We start from the raw sequence: 20,716 nt of genomic DNA on the forward strand, positions 1-20,716 counted from the left end.
GGCAGAGTGGTCTTCCCTGGTCACTACTGTGTCCCCAGTGCCCAGAATAGGGCCTGAACACAGTGGATGACCTGTGAATGTCTGTTGAATAAAGGAATCTGGTAAAGTCAGGCAGGGCCAGGATCTACTTCTTCTGCACACTGAGTCCCAGTACCCAGGATAACCCATGTGTTCTGAAGTTTCTTCTTGTTTAAAACAATGGCATTTAACTGATGATAGCCGTCCACATCAGGAATGGTAGACCACATTATTTTTCTGTGGGGCATCAACCATCAGTTAAATAGACACTGACATCAGTCTCACCAGCAGAAGTCCTCGGGGGAACACAGCGTCCAGTCATGGGGTCAAACTCCTCGGGGCTGGTAGGGCAGACACACAGGAAGGAGCCTTCTACATTCTCACACAGGGCAGCGCCACACACACCCTGCAGTGTTTCACATTCATTCACATCTGTGAGCAGGAGACAACAGGGGAGTCAATAGTGGTAAACTTCTCCGATTCCAAAGGTCTAAAAGTCTGAGCTTTCAAATATAATGGGTATTTTTAATGGCTCAGACCCACTTATCATCTGGTGACAAACCTGGAATTTCCCTTGGGAGCCCTCTGCTCCTCCATTTTTAACCCATGTGTTTTGAACAGAGCTATATCTACTCTGAGGGGTGGGCACAAGTCCTAGGCATGGCCAACCAGATTGCTGATTTCTCTGGTTCAGTGAACAAGCTGGGCCAATCAAAGCAAGTCCTGGGACTTTGGCTGGAAATATTGAGAAAGAACCTCCCTCTGTAGTTAGGGCTGTCAAGATGAGGATGTTAACCAGAGGTGCTAGGGCCACTATTGTCATTGTGAAAAGAGAGTCTGCCTGAAAACAAATGCAATAGAGAAAAGCAGAACTAAGAGAAAGAGTAGCCTTGTTACAATTCCTGGATCCAAGTGTGCCTGCAGTTCAAATATATCCCAGGACTTGATGGTTTTAAAGAAATAAAGCCTGTTGTGTTGGCATCTGTCAAAATTTAGAGAATGTATAATTAAGATTCATGTATTTCACTGTATGTAAAATGAACTGCAAATGAAAATAACTATAAACACATATTGAACTCTGGTTAATAATATGCATACTGAAAAATTTAGGGGGTAGTGTACTGATGCCTGCAATTCAATTTTAAATCTATCCAAAAAAGTTATATGGATTCATGGATAGATTTATGAGGAAACAAGTATAAAATGATAATAACAGAATATAGGTCATTGGTGAGCAGATGTTCATTCCACAGGTCTTTGAATTTGCTCTATGTTTAGAAAATGTCCTCAAAAAATGTTAGGGAAAAATAAATTTTATGTGCACTTAAGATCAGTGCATTTTACGTGCTTTATGCATGAATTTTTTAAGCATCCCAAAATAAAATCTGAATGAAGAGGATTTCCTGATTGACATGAAGATGATCTTATATTCCAAGGTCTAAATTCCATACCCCCAAAGTTCATATTGTTCAGATCTATGGAGAGGAGCAGGGCCTGACCAACCTCTTCCCCACCCTCTGTCCCCACCCACCCCTTGGAGCCCCGTACCCACGCAGTGACGCCCGTCCCGCGCCCCCTCGTAGCCCTGGTCACAGAGGCACTGGAAGGAGCCAGGCAGGTTCTGGCACATGGCATGGGCCCCGCAGAAGGACCGGTTCCGGCATTCGTCCACATCTGTAATCAGCAGACAGTCAGGCCATTGCTGGACCTTCTATCCCCTCCACAGATCACCTACTGCCCGATGGACACCCACCCTGGCATCCGCCCCCCAGCGTGGGCTGGTAGCCAGGGTCACAGGCCGGTGTGCAGCGGTAGGAGCCAGGGGTGTTCTCACAGCGCTGGGCTCCACAAATTGCTGGGCCATATTCTTGGCACTCATCCACATCTGTAAGAGTAGGGACAGGGTGAAGGAAAGACAGGGGAATCACAGGCCTGGATTCACAAGTTCCCAAGGCCGCTTCCAGTTCCATGACTGAGAAGTCTCTATGACTCTGGTATTTTAGAAGTCTGGGCTTGTAAATATTAAGAATGGTGATAGCTCTTAAGGCCTCATTGCCATTTCTCAAGTAGCCCAAACATGGTCCCACCTCAAGGCCTTTGTACTTGCGGTTCCCTGTCAGGGATCTCTTCCCTCAGCTATCTGCTTGGTTTCCTCCCTCACTTCACTCAAGTGTTGGTCAGCCCTCCTAGTGCCCTTCCCCCCACTGCCCTGTCATCTCTGTCCATTTATTTTGTTATATTTTCTTCCTCAAACTTGATATTATGTCTACGTATTTATTGGTATGCCAACTGTCACCTTTCTAGAAATCAAACTCCACAAGCACAGGGAATTGCACTTATGTCTTTGTTCCCCAGTGTATCTCCAGAGCATAAACTGCCTGACACACACCAGGTGCCCCCAAATTGTTGGCTGAATGAATCTTGAATCAATTTAATTATATTTATTGTCTCTCCTCATCCTACCTCCCTACCCCCAGAATGTTAGCTCCAAGAGGACAGGAATTTTGTTTGACTCATCGCCTGTTGTGCCCACAGTGTCTGACACATAGCAGGTGCTTAGTGCATTCTTGAGGAATTAGCAAATGAGAGCCCCTGATACTAGGCTACCATGAGTCAGAGGTCTGGCAACCAGAGAGGCAAAGGCAGCCCACAGTCATTTCATTTAGTCCACAAAATGCTGACCCATACTCCATCCAAAATAATAGATTAGTCCTAGCCTCCTCTCTTGACCAGGGCCCTGCGTGAACTTGCTGGGGGAGTGAGACAGAGGGGCTGGGAGGTGAGGGGTGGGAACGCATGGAGAATGAGAAGAATAGGCAAGGGGTGGTGTGAAGATGCAGCAGAGACTGAAAGTTGTGGGCCTGTAGTTCCCAAGTTCTGGAGAAGTCTGAGGAAAGAGGGTGGAGCTTAAGAGTGCTTGGAAAAACCTTTTGCATTGGGAAAGGATGGGTTCCAGGACAGCCAGGGTTGGGCCTCTTTGGAGGGACAGCGGGAAGTAGTGAGTGATGGAAGGTGGGAAAAGGGTAGGTCCAAAGAGAAGGGGCCTGAAGGGGGAGAAACAGGTAGTTTTAATCAGATTGGAAACGGGGAGGGAGGCTAACAGTTAGAAAATGTCATACTGGGGTAGGACCCAAAATGTGAACTGTGCTCAACCGGCAAAGGGGGCTTGGGCTGCTTCTGGAAGCGAGGCTTGGCTTGGTTCCTGATAGGAGAGATGTTCCCCCATCCTTTCACCTGACCACCACAAGAAAATACAAGGACACACTGGTGGCTTATTTCTGGAGTTGAGACGGGGAGTTAAGTGCATTGGTTGGGGTCCCTTTCCCTCCCCCCAAGTCCGTGAGGGAACCAACTCTTGCAACTCATCACAGGGTGTGTGTGTGGGGGCAGTAGTCTCACCGTCACAGGTGCCCTCAGGACCCGCGTGGTAGCCAGGTTCGCAGTCATGGACACAACGGTAGGAGCCGGGAGAATTCTCACAACGCTGGTTTCCGCACAGGGCTGGGCCCCGCTCACGACATTCATCCACGTCTGAGGGGTGAGGCAGGGCAGGTCAGATGGGGGAAACAGGAGGGGCAGGGAAGCAAAGGAGAAAAGGTGAGGGAGTCAAGGAGGTCAGAGGAGGGTCAGGAGAGGGAGGCGGGGGACGCAGACAAGAAGGTAAGAGAGAAAGTAGACGGGAGGCAGAGGGAGGGAAGTTATGAGGCCGCAGCGGCGCCTCTCACCCAGGCAGGAGGCGAGGTCTGGACCGGCACGGTGTCCCGGAGGGCAGACGCACTCGAAGGAACCGTCAGTGTTGGTACAGATGCCGCTCTGGCAGAGGTCCTCCTCGCTGCACTCGTCCACGTCTGAGGGACAACGTTGGAAATCGGGCCCACCTCCTCCTTTGCTTAACCTCCCAGGCCACGCCCCTCCACTGCTCTTTTCCCGCCCTTCTGGCTTCAAGGCCTTTACCATCTCCCTCCATTGCAAGCCCCACCCCTCCGACGGATTTAGGCCCCTTCCTTTCCAATCACTGCAAGCTATCCAGACTCCGCCCCTCCTCTTCCCCCGGATCCGTGTCCAGCCTGAGAACCGACCGAGGCAAGAGGCTCCGCGGGGTCCAGACCGGTAGCCGGGGGCACAAGTACAGGCAAAGGAGCCGTCGGTATTGAGGCACTCGCCGTGGGGGAAGCAAAAATCGCCCTCTAGGCACTCGTTCACGTCTAGAGCACGCGAGAGATAGTGCTGGGGTCACCGAACACGCCCCCGTGGCCCAAGCCCCGCCCACAAAGCGGCAATCCTGTCCCCAAGCCTCTCTCTAGATGGCCGGTTTCTAAGCTCCTCCCACAGCCCCTCAGTCCAGCTTCACCTCCCCAGCAGGCTTCACCCGGAAACCCAGAACACACTCCCAGTCTCCCTGGGCCTTGCCCCACTCTGCTCACCTGCGCAGGGCCCGGGCTGGCCAGGCGGCACCCGGTAGCCTGGCGCACAGCTGCAGCGGAAGGAGCCTTCCGTGTTAGTGCAGTGACCATGCCGGCCGCAGGAGGCGCCGGAACTGCATTCGTCCACATCTGTGGGAACCAGGGTTTTCAGAAAGGGTCCAGTGTAGGGACTCACGGGACAAATCCCCTTGAGGCAGAGGGTCTGGAAGAGTTGGTGGGAAGTATCTTGGGTTGGACATGAGGTGACGGCTCAATGGCAGAAGTGGGTTGGGGAAACCAGGGTTCCTTGATTCTGGGGAACATTATTAGATTGGGAGTCCTGTGGGTCAGGGTTTCTGGGAACTCCCGGTGCCAGGATCCTGGGGTAAGGAGAAGGGACTCTGGACTGGGACAGGATCAGAATTTAATTAGGATAAGGGTCAAGTATTCCAAACCAGGATCATTGGATGACATTCTGCTGAGTAAAGGGTCAGAGTCAGTGACTAGGATCTGAGACCAGTTAGGGTCAGGAGTTACAGTCAGGGTCCAGAATTCTGCCTCCAGTCAGGGTCAGGGCCAGGGATCATGACCCCAATCAGGTCCCAGGGAAAGGACTCTGAGTAGGGGCAGGAGCAGTAAAAGAAACTGGATCAAGGGTCACACAGAGACAGGGGTTGTGGTCAGAAGTTATGGTTAGGTTAAATGTCGCAGTCAGGGGTCACAGGTTACACACAGGATCGGGACAGGTAGGGTCACAAGTGTCACAACTGCTATCAGGGTTGTGGTCAGAAGTTAGCAGGGGTCATAGCTAGGTTCAAATATCACAGTAAAAATAAGGGTTCAGGGGTCACAGAGTAAGCAGTCACATTCAGGGTCGAGGTTTGTGGTCCAGGTCAGGAACTGCAGTCTGGGTCAGGGGCCCATAGTCTAGGTCAAGGCTCTGGGGGTTATGGTTCAGGTAATGGGATTGAGGTCCAGGTCAGGAGGTTATGGACCAGGTCTGGATTTTAGTCCAGGACAGGGATCACGATCTAGGTCAGAGGTTATGATATAGGTCCAGGGTCACAACTAGGGCCTAGTCTTACCAGTACATCGGCCACGGTGCAGGTGGTAGCCAGCAGGACAAGCCCTGCACTGGAAGGAGCCAGGGGAGTTCACACACTCCTGCCCAGGGCATGCCAGGTGGTTCTCACACTCATTCACATCTGGGGGGCAGGGGAGAGGGTGGCCTTGAAGGAGTGGCCCAATGCCCCCTTCACCCATCCAAAGTCCTCCCTCCTTCCCCGGCCTCACCCTCGCACTCAGAGCCCGCGGCGTTGGGTTGGAAGCCTGTTGGGCAAACACACTGGAAGCTGCCTTCCGTGTTCTCACACCGGCCGTAGGCACAGGGCGGGGGGCTATGGGCACATTCGTCCACATCTGGGGCAGAGGGGATCAGTGGGGCTGAGGAAGGGGCGTGGACCCATCCCCATTATCATCACCACCCACCCCAGCATTCCAGTCTGGAGGCAGTCTCCTGGACTTTGCCCGGACTGCTCCTTCCTCCAACGAGGAAAGACTCCCTTCCCCATTTCCCACATTAATGGTCCCTCCAGTTGCCAGGCCAGGACACCACCTCCTGTATGTGGCCTTCCTGCCTCAATTTGTCCCCCTCCTCAGGGTCCCACAAACACAAGACTATCATCCAAAAGGGAAGGAAAAATAGAGGGCACCTTAATATTTGGAGAAAGGGGAGACAACTCTGGAGTCAGATCCTCCCACTCAGTCCTCCCATCCCTCTGCACTGAGCCCCATCACCCATCTCTCTGTCCCCAATCATGCCTCTCTCCAGTACCCACAGCAAATGGGGGTGGAGTGTGCTTGGACTCAGCACCCTCACCTTGGCAGGGGGCCCCTGGCCCTCGGGAGCGGAAGCCAGCAGGGCAGGCACAGTGATAGGAGCCTGCCGTGTTGTCACAACGGCCTGGTCCGCAGGGTGGTGGCTCCTGGGCACACTCATCCACATCCTCTTCACACGCTGAGCCCCGGAAGCCAGCCGGGCAAACACAGTGGAAAGAGCCGGGCAGGTTCTCACAGACCCCTCGGCCACAGAGACCCGGGCTCTGGGTGCACTCGTCCACATCTGTGGAGGGCAAAGGGCATGTGTCACATCTTTTTTATGCCCTCCAAGCTCCATTCTGCCTTCTTGACCTTCATCGCTTTGACTTTCCACCTGTCAACTTGTCCCCATCACTCTGCACTCCATCCTCCATCACCCTTCCTCTTTGTCTCCAACATTCTGCTACCCTGCCCCCCCATCATTCTAACTCTCCATCCTCCATTCCTCTATCTTTTCAATTCCTATTAAGCTGCCTGTCTGCCTCCTAGAATTCTGCCTTTCTAGTCCCCACCAGTAGGCCTCCTTCTACTCTGTCCCTCATTACTGACATCTCCATCCTCCATGACTCAGCCGTACTGTTTCCCATCACTTGGCCTCTCCTTTCCCATGTCACTCTGTCTCTAAAGCCATTAGGCTGTACGTCTGGTTCTCAAAACCTGGCCTCTGTCTTCTATCAATCAGCCTCTCTGCCTCATTGCTGTCTCTCCCTGCCCCACACGTCCCCTCCCATCACTGCCGCTCTGCCCTGCCCCACGTTTCCTTCCCATATGCCCCTGCCAGTCCCTCACCCTGGCAGCCGGCTCCGCGGGGCGCAGCCTGATACCCAGCAGGGCACACGCACAAGAAGCTGCCTGGCGTGTTCTCACAGCGCCCGCGCTCACAGGGAGGGGGCACGCGGTGGCACTCGTCCACGTCTGCGGGCACAAACCGGGAGGCTGAAACTGGGGCAGACACTCCCTCCCGTTCGCACGTCGCCGGGAGGTGGGGAGGGGCGGAGCCAAGCTTGGGCCTGGGCCCGGCTGGGCGGGAGTCAAGGAAGGTAGGGAGGGGCTCGAAGTGGGTAGGTTTAAGGCGAAGGCGGGGCTTGAGAGGAGAGGGCAGAAGGTGGAGAGGGGAACCGTGAGGGGGGCAACTTGTGTTGAGCAGAGCCTGAGCAGGGCAAAGGCAGAAAGGGAAGCTTTGGGGACCGAGCAAAGAGATGGCATGTGGCAGGGTGAGAATCGGGGTCGTGGTTAGGAGACAAGCTTGGGCAGTTGTAGGACAGAGGCGGGGCCTGGGGGCGGGAGTGAGCTAGTCCTGCATTTGGAAGGGGCGAGGTCAAGGGTCTGGAATATAGAGAGGGCGGGGCCAAGGGATGGGCGGCGAGGGATACGGTCCGAGAGAAAGGTCCCGCAGTAGTAGGGCAGGCACTGACCCCCACGGGAAGGGCCAGATGGGCCTGGAAGAGGCAGCAGTGGGGTTGAAGGGAAAGCGGGAGCTAGCCTGGGGGCGGGATCAGGGACCAGGGCCGCAATAGTAGGGCCGAGGGGACTTGGGGAAGCGTTGGAGGACGGGAACTGCTCTCCAACAACAGCAGGGGCGCGGCCTGGACAGCAGGGGTGGGCAGGGGTGAGGCCTGGAGTTGGGTGGGGCGGATTTCTCACCCAGACACTCCGTAGCCCGCGGGCCGGCTCGGAAGCCGGGGCCGCACACGCAACGGAAGCTGCCTGGAGCGTTTTCGCAGCGCCCGGGAGCACAGGGCGGGGGCACGCGGCGACATTCGTCCATGTCTGAGGGTACAGAGGGGATTGGTCAGGAGGTGACCAAGCAGAGCCCCCCAGCTCTGCCTCCGTCCACCCCATCTGTCTGGCTCACCAATGCAGTGTGTGCCCTGCGGGCTGAGCCGGAAACCGGAATCACACGCACAGGTGTAGCCACTGGGCCGCGGGATGCAGCGTCCTGGGCCGCAGACCTGGGGATTGCGCTGACATACACCCACGGAGGGACCTGGGGTGTGTCCAGTCAGCCAGGGTCCAGTCACCCATCTCTGAATCCTCTGTCCCATTCATCCCAGTACAATCTCCTCAAACCCTCTGCCTAAAACACCCTCACGGATGTCCCTCCCCAAGCCCAGTCTTCCACCTCTGATCATCCTCTCCTTTATCGTGCTCGTTCTCATCAGACCTTCTGCCTGAATTCCCCATAATACCACCCTAGTAGCCATTTTTTAAAAATTTGCTCTTCCGTCCTATGCCTGAGATACCCCTTAGTGTCCTCATGAAAAATAATTATTTATCTAACATTAACTGAGCATTTACAATATGTCAGACACTTTAGAGACAGCTGATTGAATCCTCACAATGATCCTCATTTTACAGATGAGGAAACTGAGTCTCAGAGAGGTGAAATGACGTGCCCAATTGACAGAGAACTTGAACCCAAGCCTATCCAACTCCAGCTTCTTGTGTAACCACCACTAACCCTCCATTCCTTAACTCTTCGGACTGTGACCTCCCTATTTGTTCTATCCTTGGAGCCTCCCCCCAAGGCCCCACCTGTAATACCCTCACCAACGCCCTCAATTCCCTCTACTGCACCTGATTCTGAGACCTCAGGACCAGTCCAGGCCGGGATGCTGGGCAGGGGAAGCTCAGGACCTGGCCGGGGCTGAGGCCGGGGTTCCGGGCGATGGGTGGGCAGAAAGCCTGGTGAAGAAGGGGTATCATTGAATGGAGAGTTGGATTTGGGTGTCCCTGCTCCTCTCTCCTCCTTTCCCTATGGGGCTGGGGCAGCCCCTTGGGGACAACACCCCCTCCTCCAGAAGCCAACTTACCTATGGGTGACCGAGGAGTGGAGGGTGGGGCACGGGGCTGGCTGAGGGACACTCGGGGTGGCTCCTGGCTCAAGGGTCTGGTGTTGTAGCGGAGGTCAGAGGCTGAGTAGTGGTAGCCAGGGCCAGCAGGGCAGATCTCCCGAAAACCCTCTGGAAACAGGAAAGAGAGGGAAAGGGGCAGAAAGATGGAAGGAGAGCAGGGGACAATGAGAGAGAGAGATACTCAGGGGAGTCTGGGGTCTGGCCTTGGCTGAGGTTGGGGCTTGGCTTGGGAGTATGTCAGGGTTAGATTCTGGGATAGGGTGGTACTTTGGCCAAAGAATGAGAGATCTCAGAGGCTATGTAGGACCAAGGATATTTTTCCCTATTTGAGATGGTGGCAGGAACAGGGGTTGAGGGCAGGGTCTGGTTTAGGTCTACAGAGACTGGGATGCAGGCCAGGAAACAGTCAGGTCTATTTGTGGGGTCTGGTTTTAGGCAGAAGGCAGATTTCCATTGGGTTGTCTCAGGGAGGGGCATCTGGGGCGGGAACCAAGGCCTGAGTATCAGCTGAGGCACTGTCTCAGGAGCTGGGGGCTTGGCTAAAGCCTTGGGACAGGGTTGGGCAGGCAGCATGTCTCAAGGGCGAGGAGCTGCCAAAGCTGGCGTGGTGTTCAGGAGACGCAGCCTGACATCAAGGTGGTGTGTCTCAGGGAGTGGGTATGGCCACGGATGGGGTGTGGCCTGGGGCGGAGTCCAGTCTGAAGGTAGCAGATCCCAGATGCTGGGGCCTGTGGCCAAGACTAGAGCCCAATCTGGTTTGAGGGCTGAGCCTCAGGGTTTGAGGGCGGGCCTTGGGCTGGGCCTAGAGTGGGCACTTTGTGCATCAAGTCTAGGAGTAGACCCGGCAGGAGGCGCTCACCTGAGCCGAAGGGTGGGCAGAGCTGGCAGCCCCGACCCCAGGCTTTGCCCACGCGGCTACAGCAGCAGATTTGTTTGGTGATGTTGCGTAGAATGGGCAGCGAGCAGCCACCGTCGCGGAGCACGCGGAAGCAGGGCCCCTTGGCCTCGGAGATCACATGTTGGGCTGGGGGAGGGGGAGGAAATTCTTAAGGGTGGGGTTGGGAGGGTAGCGGAACTAGGGGATTTGGGAGGTGGAGCAATGCTCCCAGGGAGGGTTTGGTGGGTGCAAGGTGCATTCGGGAGAGGTCTGTGAGGGCCTGAGAGAAAGGTGAGGGGTCTGGAGGTCTAAGAAAGGTTTGGGGCCTGAGGAGAGTTTGAGGGATGAATGAGAGAACCTGAGAGGATCTCAGGGTCTAAACAAGGTCTGGTGGTCGAGGAAGATGAGGGGATTTCAGGGGCTGAGAGGAACTGAAGAAAAGTATGGGGATCTGAAGGGATTTGGATCCAAAGGTTTGAGGAGTTCTTAGAAATGGCTGAAGAAGGTCCAGGAAGTCTGAAAGGGATCTAATAAAAGTGCCGTGGGTACTTGGGAGTCTGGAAGCATCTGGGGGTGTTTAAGGGAATTAAAGACCCAAGGATGATCTGGGATGGGGTCTGAGGAAAAGGCAAGACATGGGACCCAGCCTCAGCCCGCTCTTGGTGGCTCACAGATGCAGCTGCTGCGGGACGAGTCGAGCAGGAAGCCGTCGGGGCACACGCACGTGTACCCACCACGCGTATTCGCACACTCCCCGTGCTGACAGCGCCGACCCGTCGCGCACTCATCCACATCTGCCAGGGATCAAGCAATCGATGGTCTCAGCGGCTACAGGGAAGAACTCCCTGCTGGCCCTGCCCTAGAGCCACGCCCTTCCCACCTGGTCCCAGCTCACCTTCGCAGGACCCGTTAACCCTTTCAAAGCCAGTTGGACATGGACCATCTGGGGCTCCCATTCGGTCAGAGTTCACTGTAGAGAGAGGAGAAGGGTGGGTAGGCGTGGCAACAATGGAATGGACGGGGACGAAAGTGGGGAGGGAGGGACTAAAAGGTGTTTGGTGTGGTTTGAGTTTAGGGTCAGTCTTAAGTTGGCAGTCTGACAGAAGGCAACGTGGGAGGTTCCAGAAACGCATGAGTGGGGCCATGGCACAAAGGCGGAGTGACAACAGAGTAGTCAAAGTCAGACAGTGGAGTGGGCAGTCCTAGAGCGGTATGGCTAGATCTAGACTGGGAATGATCCCCACAATGGGGTAGGCGTGGCTAATTGGTCAACCGAGTTTAACCGTGCATAGAGTACCGCGAGCGGTGGGGTTTTCACCTCTCCCCAGCTCCGAGCACCTCGGGGATATCCTGGGGCTTACCCAGGTGCTCCGAGCACGACTGACAGTCGTGAACGCCCCAGGCCACGCCAGCCCCTCTGCAGCAGACCTCTTGCGTCCGGAGCCCGGGCAGCGGGGACGCACACTGTGGGGAAGTGTTGGGTGAGCGCGCCCCCGCGCGGTGGCACGCTCCGGGCCCCTCCCCACCACCCTCCTCTCACTTCGCCTCTGCGCAGCTCCTGAAAGCAGTAACCGAAGCCCGAGGCGTCGGAGTAACTGTCCTCGCGGGGCGCATTCTGTGCCAGCACGGTATAGGGCGCCGCCGCCTCCGCCCGCGCCGCCGCCTCAGCACGCGCCACTGCCTCGGCGTCTGCCACGTCCCAAGGGCCGGACACACGCTCCACCTGGTGCACCACCACTGACGCCTCTTGCGGGTGTTCCACGTGGACACTCACCATAGACGCCACGCCTGGAGGGGGGCAACGCAGGGCAAAGAGGTGTCTACCCGGGTCCTTACAGGTTAGGGCTAGGAATGGAGTAAAGGATGCACTGGAAAAGGGTACTCAGGGGAATGCAGGAAAGATGGAGGTCGGAGGAACGGCGAGGTGGTGGATAGAGGAGTCGGAGGGGACCCCGGCCGCACTGTCCTCACCGTGCTCGTCGTCGCGGTGGTTGGCCAGTGGCATGGTGTACACGGAGCGGGTGAGGCCTTGCATGGCCGGCGCCGGGGGCCGGGCGCCCGAAGAATGTAACTGGCAGAATTTGCCAGCGAAGTCCGGAGGACAGAGGCAGCGGTCAGGCTTCACGCACACACCGCCGTTGTGACAGATCAAGGGACACAGGACTGGGGGGAAAGCGAGGACCCTCAGGGTCAGCAACACTCCTGGCAGGCATTCTGGAGCCACCGTACACGAACTAGCTCAGTCTCTAATATTACTACACCCTCAAAAGTATCACTCAGTTCTAAGACGCTCTGTCTTGGGCTGTGTTGTGCCACCCCCACCAATCCTTGGCCACCTGCATTGGCTGGGTCTAGTCGTCCAGACCTCAGTGGAATAGCTCTCTGCCCACTGGGTCGGTTCGCCATGTCCTCCGGCTTCTCATTCACTTTCATGTCACCCCGCCCTCCCTCTGGAGTCCCACTTTCTGGCCGAGTCCTTGGTGTACCAGCCCCGCCCACACAGTGCTATCCCCGCCCACTGGTCCAGCCCCGCCCACCCTAGCTTTCCTTAAGCGATTTAGCCCCGCCCATCTCATCCTCCGGCTACGACTTTTACAGTTCCAGCCCCGCAGACCCAGCTAGTCCCTTGCATTGACTAAAACCACATTTTGGTCTCTCCCTGGCACCACGCCCCCTTTGCTGTCCCGCCCACATCACCTTCTACACGCTGGATACTGAACTCCGCCTGTCTAGGCGTCTAACCCGCTGCCCTTAGCCCCACCCCGCCTCCTTTCCTCATTCTGGTTTGCCCGAGCTCACTCGTTTCCTCCCCTCTCACTCCACCTCTCCGTGATCTGGGCGTCCCAGCTCCGCCCACCGCGCTTTATCTCCGCCCATCTCCCGTTTGGCACCGGCTCCAGAGTTCTAGCTCTGCCTTCCCGCCTCCAGTAGCCCCGGAGTGGGGCCACCAGCGGGAACGCGCCTCCTCTCCCCCTTTCTGCGCGCCCTCGCTGGGCCCCAGGCCACCTCTGGGCGGGGCACTGCCAGCTGTGCGGCGGGGTAAACAAAGAGAGGGGTGCGGCGGGGGTAGGGCGGTGGCTCCGCATTCCGGATCCTTGGGGAGCCCCAGGCCCGCTGAGCCAAAGAAGGCTGGACTATCCTGCTAGGGCACCCCCTCCCTTTCTCCCCCGGAGAGGCCGAGAACAGCTGGAGACAGCTGTGCCGAGGGAAGGGAGGGGGCAGGCAGCCGGGGCTGTTCAGGAAGGCGTGTGTGGTATTGTGAACCACACACTGGAGAGAGGCAAGCATAGAGAGAGCCTTCTCAAATTTAGAAAGGTAAAGAAACTGGACTCTTGGGAAGAAATCAGCTAGAGGCCATTGCTCTGGGGTTTAAAGACAGCTGAAGGTTTCTGGAATGCAAAGGGAGCCTAGCTCAGAGGAAACTGAGGCACCCATTCAACAAAAGGAGTACATTAAGTCCTTCTGGGAAGAGTTATCTAGAAAACAGGACTCTAGGGCCTTCTAGGGGATGGCCAGTTTGAGGGTGCTGAGAACCTTACCCCAACCTCCCTCCTCACAGGCTTAGACAGAGAAGTGGAATTCCTGGGAGTTATCAGCAAGTAAACGACAGCCTCAATTATCTGGGATGATTAAAATACTGTGGAATCACCCTTCCCCTTCCATCTAAGGGATTAGGTGCCCAAGTCTTTGGATCAATGGCTGCCTGGGGGAGCACAGTGTCTGGAGTCCTCTTGGAGGAATCATCTGATCAAGACCAACTCTGGGGTGCTCTAAAGATGGATGGATCAGAAGTTCCTGGGGAGGGGGTCAGCTGGAAGACCAGGATTTGGAAAGACAAGAATTAGGAATCTCTGGTGGGACTTGGTTGGAAATAGAAGAAAATGGTCTTTTGTGGGAAAAGAATTCAGCTAGGGAGTGGAGTTATCAGTGTATAGGGTTTTTAATCTGGGGCTTCTCTGGGGAGTGAGGGGGAAGAGCTGAGGGACAACACTACAGAATTCTCTGGTGAGGGGCACAGTTTGGGGAGATTACATCAGAAGAATGGGAGGGAGGGAACTTCACTGGAGGGGCTGTTCTCTGGAGTCTGTTGATGGGAGTAGGGAGGTGGCTTAGGGTCTGAGGGCAGAGACTCTTGGCTCCCCTAGTTAGGGGAACCAGGCCAGGACTCCAGGGTGCTCTAATAGGGGTCTTTAATTGAGTGGCAGGCCCAGGAGAAGCTTAAGTAGTAATCAAGATTCCAAAATAGGAAATGTCTCTGCTGGGGGTGGTGGTAATCCAGCTAGGTCTGGGGGACATTGCCCAGCCTCCCAGGGCATTTATCTCCCTTCTCTTGGCCTGAATGCAGGACCGACCCCTGCCCAGCTCCCTGAGGGCTCCCACTACTAGGCAAGCCGCTAGATAGGTATGGCCAACTCCATTCCTCACGCCCCTGGAGGAGTGAGGAGCTGAGGACATCGGGGTCCTGCCGAGGTCAGTCCCCCTTCACATGCCCCTCCTTGTGCCTCCAGGGGTTTGGCACCCGCCTGGGCACGACGCCTGGCACGGGCGCGTTGGGGCTGGGTCGGGAGGGAGTGAAGGAAGGAGGGAGAAAGGGGAGGAGAGAGGGAGTGGCAGCAGGCGGGGGCTCGGGCGGGAGATGAGCTCACGCCGCCAGGGCTGGGTTGGCTGGGGGCCAGGCTGGGTGAGTTCTCGGCGCCAGGGGCCCCCACTCCCCACTCCAGAGGGCCTCTGGAGTTGGGAGCAGGTAGGCCCCGACCCCAAGAGCCCGCCCACCCCCACACCCTGGGGCTAACAGGTGGCCCGATCTCCCCACCTCACCTGAATCCCCTTGGGGGGCTCCCAATCTTCACTGGTGCTTGATGCGCACCCTCCTCTTGTCCCCTCTGCCCCCAGGGGGCGACCCGCCCCATGGCCTCCGATATGGATTTCTCTCCCACGTGTGACCCTTGCCACTCAGGGTCCTGCAGAAACCTTCCTTCTATGAACACTTTCCCCGCTCAGTTCTCTGGACCCACTTTTCTCACCCCTATCACCCTCCTCACAGGCACTCCCATCCTGAACTTTCCTAATCCCTCCCACCTATGGATGCAGAAACTGGGCCCTGAAACTCCCCCTTAGTCTCCAGGGACCCCTTACTCAGTCTCAGGCCCCCTTTCCTCAAGCTCCCATGGCCCTCAATTCTAGTATTCTCAATTTTGACTCAAAGACACGAAAGTCGGCTCCAATCCCCTCACGTGGGACGCCACAGGTCCCTAAGAACCCCCACTGCTTGCAGATCAGGACTCTCAAGACCCAACCCCAAAAGCCAAGAATTTGAAGCTCCCTTCCTAAGTACCCAGAGATCTTCCAGCACTGCTGCACAGGGATTCTGAACTCCCTCTCCCTGGAGGGCTGTCTCCCCCATCCCCGGGGGTTCCTCCTCCCCCTGGGAAACCCTCCCTCGGGACCACCACCCCGCACTCACAGGCGCGGAAGCCGGGTCCCCCCGGGGCCGCCCCGCCGGGCGCGCCGCTGTCCACGCTGGTGGCGTTGCGGGGCGCGCAGATCGGGGTACAGCGGGGGCCGGCGGGCCCATGGACGCAGCGCAGGCTGCACACAGCTGGGGTGAAGCGCACGCGGAGGCGCTCTCGCGGCTGGCCCTGTCCGGGCTGTGGCCCGAGCAGCGCTAGCAGCACCAATAGCGACACCCAGAGCAGCCGCGCGCCGCCCGCCATGGCTGCAGCGCCGCGCTCCGCCGCGCCGCCGCCCCAGCCCGCCGGAGGGGCCCGGCCGCGCCCGCCCGCCCGCGGGGGAGGGCGGCCGCGCCCCCGCTCAGGCCTCCCCTCCCCACCACTCCCTCCCCAGCGGCCGCGCGGGGGCGCGTGGGGCTGGGCGCGCAGCCAGAGGCGCGCAGGCTGGGCGCTAGATTCGCAGGGGGAGGGGGGGCGCCCCCTCTGCCCCACCTAGCACCAACAAGTGAATGAGGTCCGCAGGGGAGCGGCGGGGAAGTGAACAGGTGGGGGCGGGCCGTTTCCCCCCCAGACAGGGCTGAATCCATTAAGAGGAAGGAAAAGTGGGGGCCGCATTTGGGGCGGCTAGGGCCTGATTTTCGGCCCTAGAAACAGAGAAAGGGGCTTCATCTGGACAGGGGGCTGTCATGGCACATCTGGGCGGCCAGGTGGCACATCTGAGAGAGGGAAGGGTCGGTGCACCTGGGCACATGAAGGAATTGGGGGTCTGGATGGTGGGCAGAACGCTGGGGGGCATTTGAGGATGCACTCACATCTGGCCAGAACCCCCCACACCTGGTAGGAGAAGTCAGAATGCATAAGGGGAAACAGTGGATTGAGGCTGTGGGCGAGGGTCCTCACATCTAGCCAGAGGCCTACATCTGGAAGACTTTAGGAAGGAGGGGGACACATCTGGGCTGAAGGCCACAGCAGGAGGGGGACTTTTGAGGGTGGTTTAGACTGGGAGGTGTGCTAGCCCAGGGGCGAGAGCTGGAGCGAGAGGAGCCCTGCAGCAGGGGAAGCAGGGGGAGGCCCTTGGCCCCTAGCCGCCCCGCAATTTTGGGCATTCGGTGATCGGGCAGGCGCCAACCCGCACAATCGCTTTTGTTGTCTGGGCTAGTTCGGCTTCACCCTCTGACAGGACAGCGCCCCCCTCTTTGGCTGCGGGGAGCCCGGACGCCTGGCTTCCCGCCCCACCCCCGCGGGTCAGCGCCTCTGGCCGGCGTCTGGTCCTGTCCCGGGCTCACCTCGCGCGACCGGACGCCAGGGTCCCTAGAGGGGGCCGCGTCCTGGGGTGGGGTGCTGAGCTACAATGGGGGGCGGCCAGGCGGCGGCTGGACCGTGGGAACCAGACAGCTTTATCTGGCCCGGAACCCCCCCTTCACCCCTCCGGAGGAGGAAAAGCGGATGTTCTTACCCCGGGCCTGGCCGGCAGGGGCGCGCTGTGGGGGCCTCCTTCTCAACAGTGCCCGGCCCCCCGGCCCTCGGGGCCGCCGTCGCCTCAGCAGGGCTCGGGCCTCCTGCAGCCTGGGTGGGAGGGGGCAGAGAAGGAGCTGTCACTGCGGTTAGGCTGACAACCCTCCCTCGCTGGAAGGGGCCTCCCAGCCAGGAGGTCTTCCAGTAGCGGCTCTGCCCCCCGCCCCCACTCCCCCATCCCTCTACCGGGACCAGGCCTTGAGCATTCTTTAGAGGCTTAGAGAGAAACAGAGACAAAGACGGTGGGAGAAATAGATGAGGAAGGGAGAGAGAGAGGAGAGACACAGAAGAAAAGAGACAGGTAACAATGAGAGACAGAAAGAGACAAATAGAAAAAACAAATACAGAGAGAGGGACTTGGAGACAGAGACAGAGATAGAGACTAAAGTCCCAGAGAGGGTGATAGGAAGGAAAAGGAGAAATAGAAACAGAGATACAAGTTGAGAGAGAGAGAGAAAAACAAGCTGGAGGAGGAAACCCAGGGAGCAGAGCGAAATGTGCCGGAAATGGTGGTGGAGCTGGGAGCTCCTGAGCATTTGGTAGGGTAGGGACCGCACACTCACGTCAGTGGCTGCCAGTTAAGGGACACCTGTCTCTTCCTCACGCTGGGACTGGGGCTGGGGCTCGGTAGCGGCAGCGATGGGAGTGCTGGTGTCAGGCACCGCTGAGGGCCTGCACACTTTTCCGACAGGCAGCTCTGGACCCTGCAGGAGGCTTCAGAGACAGCCAGGGACTAAGTGGAGAAGGATGGGACAGAGTCCTTCTTTCCATCAAATGCATCCAGCCCTCCAGCTGGGATGAAGGGTAGGGAAGGTAGGCCCCCCGCCCTACTGCTCCTACCCCCGTTTCACCCCCTACTTATACCCCACCTAGAACCCACCTCTGAAGCAGCGGCTCCTCCTGTGTGATCGGCCTGGACAGCAGCGACAAGCAGCAACACTATAAATAGAGAAGTGGAAGTCACTCAGGCCCTTATAGCTCTAGAACTCCCCAAAGGAGGTCAATGGAGATAAGGGAGGGAAAGCCAAGATAAGGCGTGAGGGTACTCTAAACAGACCTGTGGTCAATTTGAGGCACTGCGCTCAGTGCCTCAGTTTCCCTATCAGTACAATGGGAGGCAAATTGGCTTAGACTCTGAGGATGAAGGTCACAGCAACCTGATTCTTATTTGTCTTCTGAAGTGTTTGGCGGCAAGGTATTATTGGAAAACACATGTCAAAGTATTTTTAATAAACGATTTTTTAAAAAACTCGAAAGATTTCTAAACGCATTTCCCAGCCCGAATAGTCTAGGAATCTAGAACCGCGCCCTCCCCTCACATCCCTGTCCTGGACTCAGCCGTCATCACGCGCGTGGCCGACAGGTGGCGTCACTTCCACAGGCCTCAGCGGCTGGGGAGGAAGGTCCTCCTTCGACTGTGGGTCCAACAGAGTGCTGAGGTGGAGGGGGATACAGAAGGAGCCACGGCCCAGGACTGGGAATCCAGAGGCCTGAGTTCTAGCCTGTTCCTGCCCTTGAATGCTCGTGTGTCCTGGAGTCAGCGTCTCCTGGTCTTTGGGCCTCAGTTTCCCGCCTGACCAGGAGGAAGGAGTCGTTCTTGGAGAAATCCCCGCGCCCAGAGGGTCTCAGATTCTGGGTAGAGGAGTCCTCAGCTCCGACGCAAGTGCGTCGCAACCAAGGGGCCCCCTAGACAAATCCATTATCCTCAGGCTAAGGGGGACGAGGGACGAGGGCGCGCGTGCAGGCCTCGAGAGTAGGGCAATGACAGGACGCTCTGAAGGGGACAGCGGGCGCGTGGACTCTTTCCAGACGGATGGGACCCAGTGGGGAAGGAGGCCGGTCGGGTGTGAACCTCCGGGACCCCGGATCTTGCCGTTATCCCTCCCCTCTTTTCTCCGGGTTAACCCCTTCCCGGCCCCGCCCCCGGCGCGGCTCGGGTTACTAAACGCATTCGCAGAGACCGAGGCGGGAGCAGAGCCCAGGGCCTTTGTAACGGAGCGCAGGGTTGCAGGGCGGGGGTTGGGGGTGCTGGGCAAACTGTTTCCTTCGATCTCGTCACCGTAGACAGGAAGGGTGGCTATAACCCCCAAATCTATAGGAAATTCTGGATCTATTGACTTGAAATCACTGGTACCTCATTTAAGACTGATATCCCCTAATTCTAGGACACTAGAGTATCCCCCACCCTCGGGAAACCTGAGGGACAACCCCCCCGCCTGCACAATTCCCCACAAGCCCCTCCGCCATTAATCCAAAAGTCCACGTCTTCTTAACTCATTAGGAAAACCCAAGTGTCCCTTTTAATTAATCCAGGTACCCCAAGCCCTAGAAAACCAAGACATCTCAAATCCCCCACAAACTCCCTTCATAACCTCCCATACTCTTCCTTCTTAAGCACCCAAGAAACTTGGGGAACCCCATCCCAGCTCGAGGGCCCCACCCATCTATCATCCTAGAACTCAAAGCCCCGCCCCCATATAAACTAGGACCCTTCTCCGAAAAAACCCTAGAATTCCCTGGAGCCACATCCATCTTTATCACAAACACAAGAGGGAAATCCTTCCGTCTCAGTTCCCCCCGGATTCTAACCCCTACAAAACAGAGGGCCTTAATAAATCCCAGGGCTCTGGCTCTTTTATTCACCCCTCCCCGGAAGAAATGGGTTCGATTCCCCCTAAATCCGCTGGTCCTGAGCCTCCCAAAGCACCAGGCTTATTGGATGCAGGGGGCACAAGAAAGAGGGGAGCACAGCGGTGCTTACCCAGCTGGGAGGCCCGGGATCACCGCAGCCTCGACGGCCTGGTTGGGACGGGGGCTGTGGCTGTGGCTGGTGGCAGAAGCGGTGGCTGCGAGGAGCAGCACCAGCAGCACCAGCTGCACCAGCGGGAGGGGGCGGCGGCCGTTGGGGCCAGGCCGCCGCATCATGTCCGGCGTGGAGTCCCGCTTCAGGTCGACCGTCTGTCCAGCGGGTCCGGCTCGGCGCCGCCCGGTCCCCCGACCCCGCCCGAGGCCGACTCATTTTCTCCATCCCAGCCGCGGGCTGCGAACTTCTCGCCAATCAGAGCCCGGTGCCATCAGGGGGCGCTGCCCGCGCAGCCAATAGGGAGGCGACAGGGGCGGGGCTAGAGGGACAGGTGTCGGGCGGGGGGCCCTGGGGCCTGCCTGGAGTTCTCAGTGCTGTGGAGGGATATCGGGAATCTGGTACTGACTCAGTGAACCCTCTCGTGAAGGACAGGCCTAAGTATAGAGGTGTTGGGATCCCTCCCACGACTGGGAGGGATGCGTAGACTGTGGGCAGGGTCCCCTAAACTAGACTCCCACAGGCAGGCCTCATCCCTCAGTTCACAGTTGTGGGAGAATTCTGTGATCAGAATTTGCTCCCTGACTGGTGTAAATGTTGGAAGCCCCTACAGGTCTCCACTTCTCTCGTGAGAGACTCAGGATTCTGGGGACAAGCGTTTCTTCTGAGTCTGGCCTCCCTAAGGGTTCCGGACCCACTCTGGACATTTCCAAAGGATTGGCCCTTTCTCCAAGTCCTGTGTTTCAGGGGTTCCATGCTCAATAAGCCGTAGCTTGTTTCTCAGAAGGCTGTAGCCTCTGCCCCTCAGAGGACCCAGATTCCACCTGGACCCACAGACTCTGCTCCCAGAGGCCTACCTGCTCTGCTCTCCTCCTTGAACCCCTATCCACTGGCCGCCTCTAAAGGATACCAGATGCCCC

The 20,716-nt window shown here is 57.5% G+C and overlaps 1 protein-coding gene across 8 annotated transcripts in view; it reads right to left on the reverse strand.

Annotated features, from left to right (window-relative positions):
- The window catches only part of LTBP4 (latent transforming growth factor beta binding protein 4), a 28,768-nt gene that overhangs the window by 7,042 nt on the left and 1,010 nt on the right, over positions 1-20,716 (reverse strand). Inside the window, exons 1-25 of one of the 8 annotated variants that reach the window (XM_074314301.2) lie at positions 19,758-20,039; positions 17,877-17,935; positions 17,560-17,700; positions 16,938-17,047; positions 12,003-12,194; positions 11,572-11,819; positions 11,393-11,495; positions 10,927-11,001; positions 10,703-10,825; positions 10,014-10,178; positions 9,113-9,262; positions 8,877-8,984; positions 8,155-8,286; positions 7,944-8,069; positions 7,089-7,214; positions 6,301-6,543; positions 5,715-5,840; positions 5,507-5,626; positions 4,443-4,571; positions 4,098-4,223; positions 3,744-3,866; positions 3,418-3,549; positions 1,772-1,903; positions 1,567-1,692; positions 304-450 (exon numbers count right to left, since the gene is read on the reverse strand). In XM_074314301.2, coding sequence (XP_074170402.2) covers positions 304-450; positions 1,567-1,692; positions 1,772-1,903; positions 3,418-3,549; positions 3,744-3,866; positions 4,098-4,223; positions 4,443-4,571; positions 5,507-5,626; positions 5,715-5,840; positions 6,301-6,543; positions 7,089-7,214; positions 7,944-8,069; positions 8,155-8,286; positions 8,877-8,984; positions 9,113-9,262; positions 10,014-10,178; positions 10,703-10,825; positions 10,927-11,001; positions 11,393-11,495; positions 11,572-11,819; positions 12,003-12,194; positions 16,938-17,047; positions 17,560-17,700; positions 17,877-17,935; positions 19,758-20,024 — 3,529 coding nt within the window. In that variant the 5' untranslated portion in view covers positions 20,025-20,039. Of the gene's footprint in view, positions 1-303; positions 451-1,566; positions 1,693-1,771; positions 1,904-3,417; positions 3,550-3,743; positions 3,867-4,097; positions 4,224-4,442; positions 4,572-5,506; positions 5,627-5,714; positions 5,841-6,300; positions 6,544-7,088; positions 7,215-7,943; positions 8,070-8,154; positions 8,287-8,876; positions 8,985-9,112; positions 9,263-10,013; positions 10,179-10,702; positions 10,826-10,926; positions 11,002-11,392; positions 11,496-11,571; positions 11,820-12,002; positions 12,195-15,495; positions 15,795-16,937; positions 17,048-17,559; positions 17,730-17,876; positions 17,936-18,319; positions 18,636-19,757; positions 20,040-20,716 lie in introns of those variants that run through there. The other 7 variants (XM_074314302.2, XM_088800157.1, XM_088800156.1 and 4 more) reach the window with 7 other exon arrangements.

Source organism: Rhinolophus sinicus, chromosome 8, assembly GCF_057876585.1.
Source record: "Rhinolophus sinicus isolate RSI-liver-muscle chromosome 8, RSI-T2T, whole genome shotgun sequence".
Lineage (NCBI taxonomy): Eukaryota > Metazoa > Chordata > Mammalia > Chiroptera > Rhinolophidae > Rhinolophus > Rhinolophus sinicus.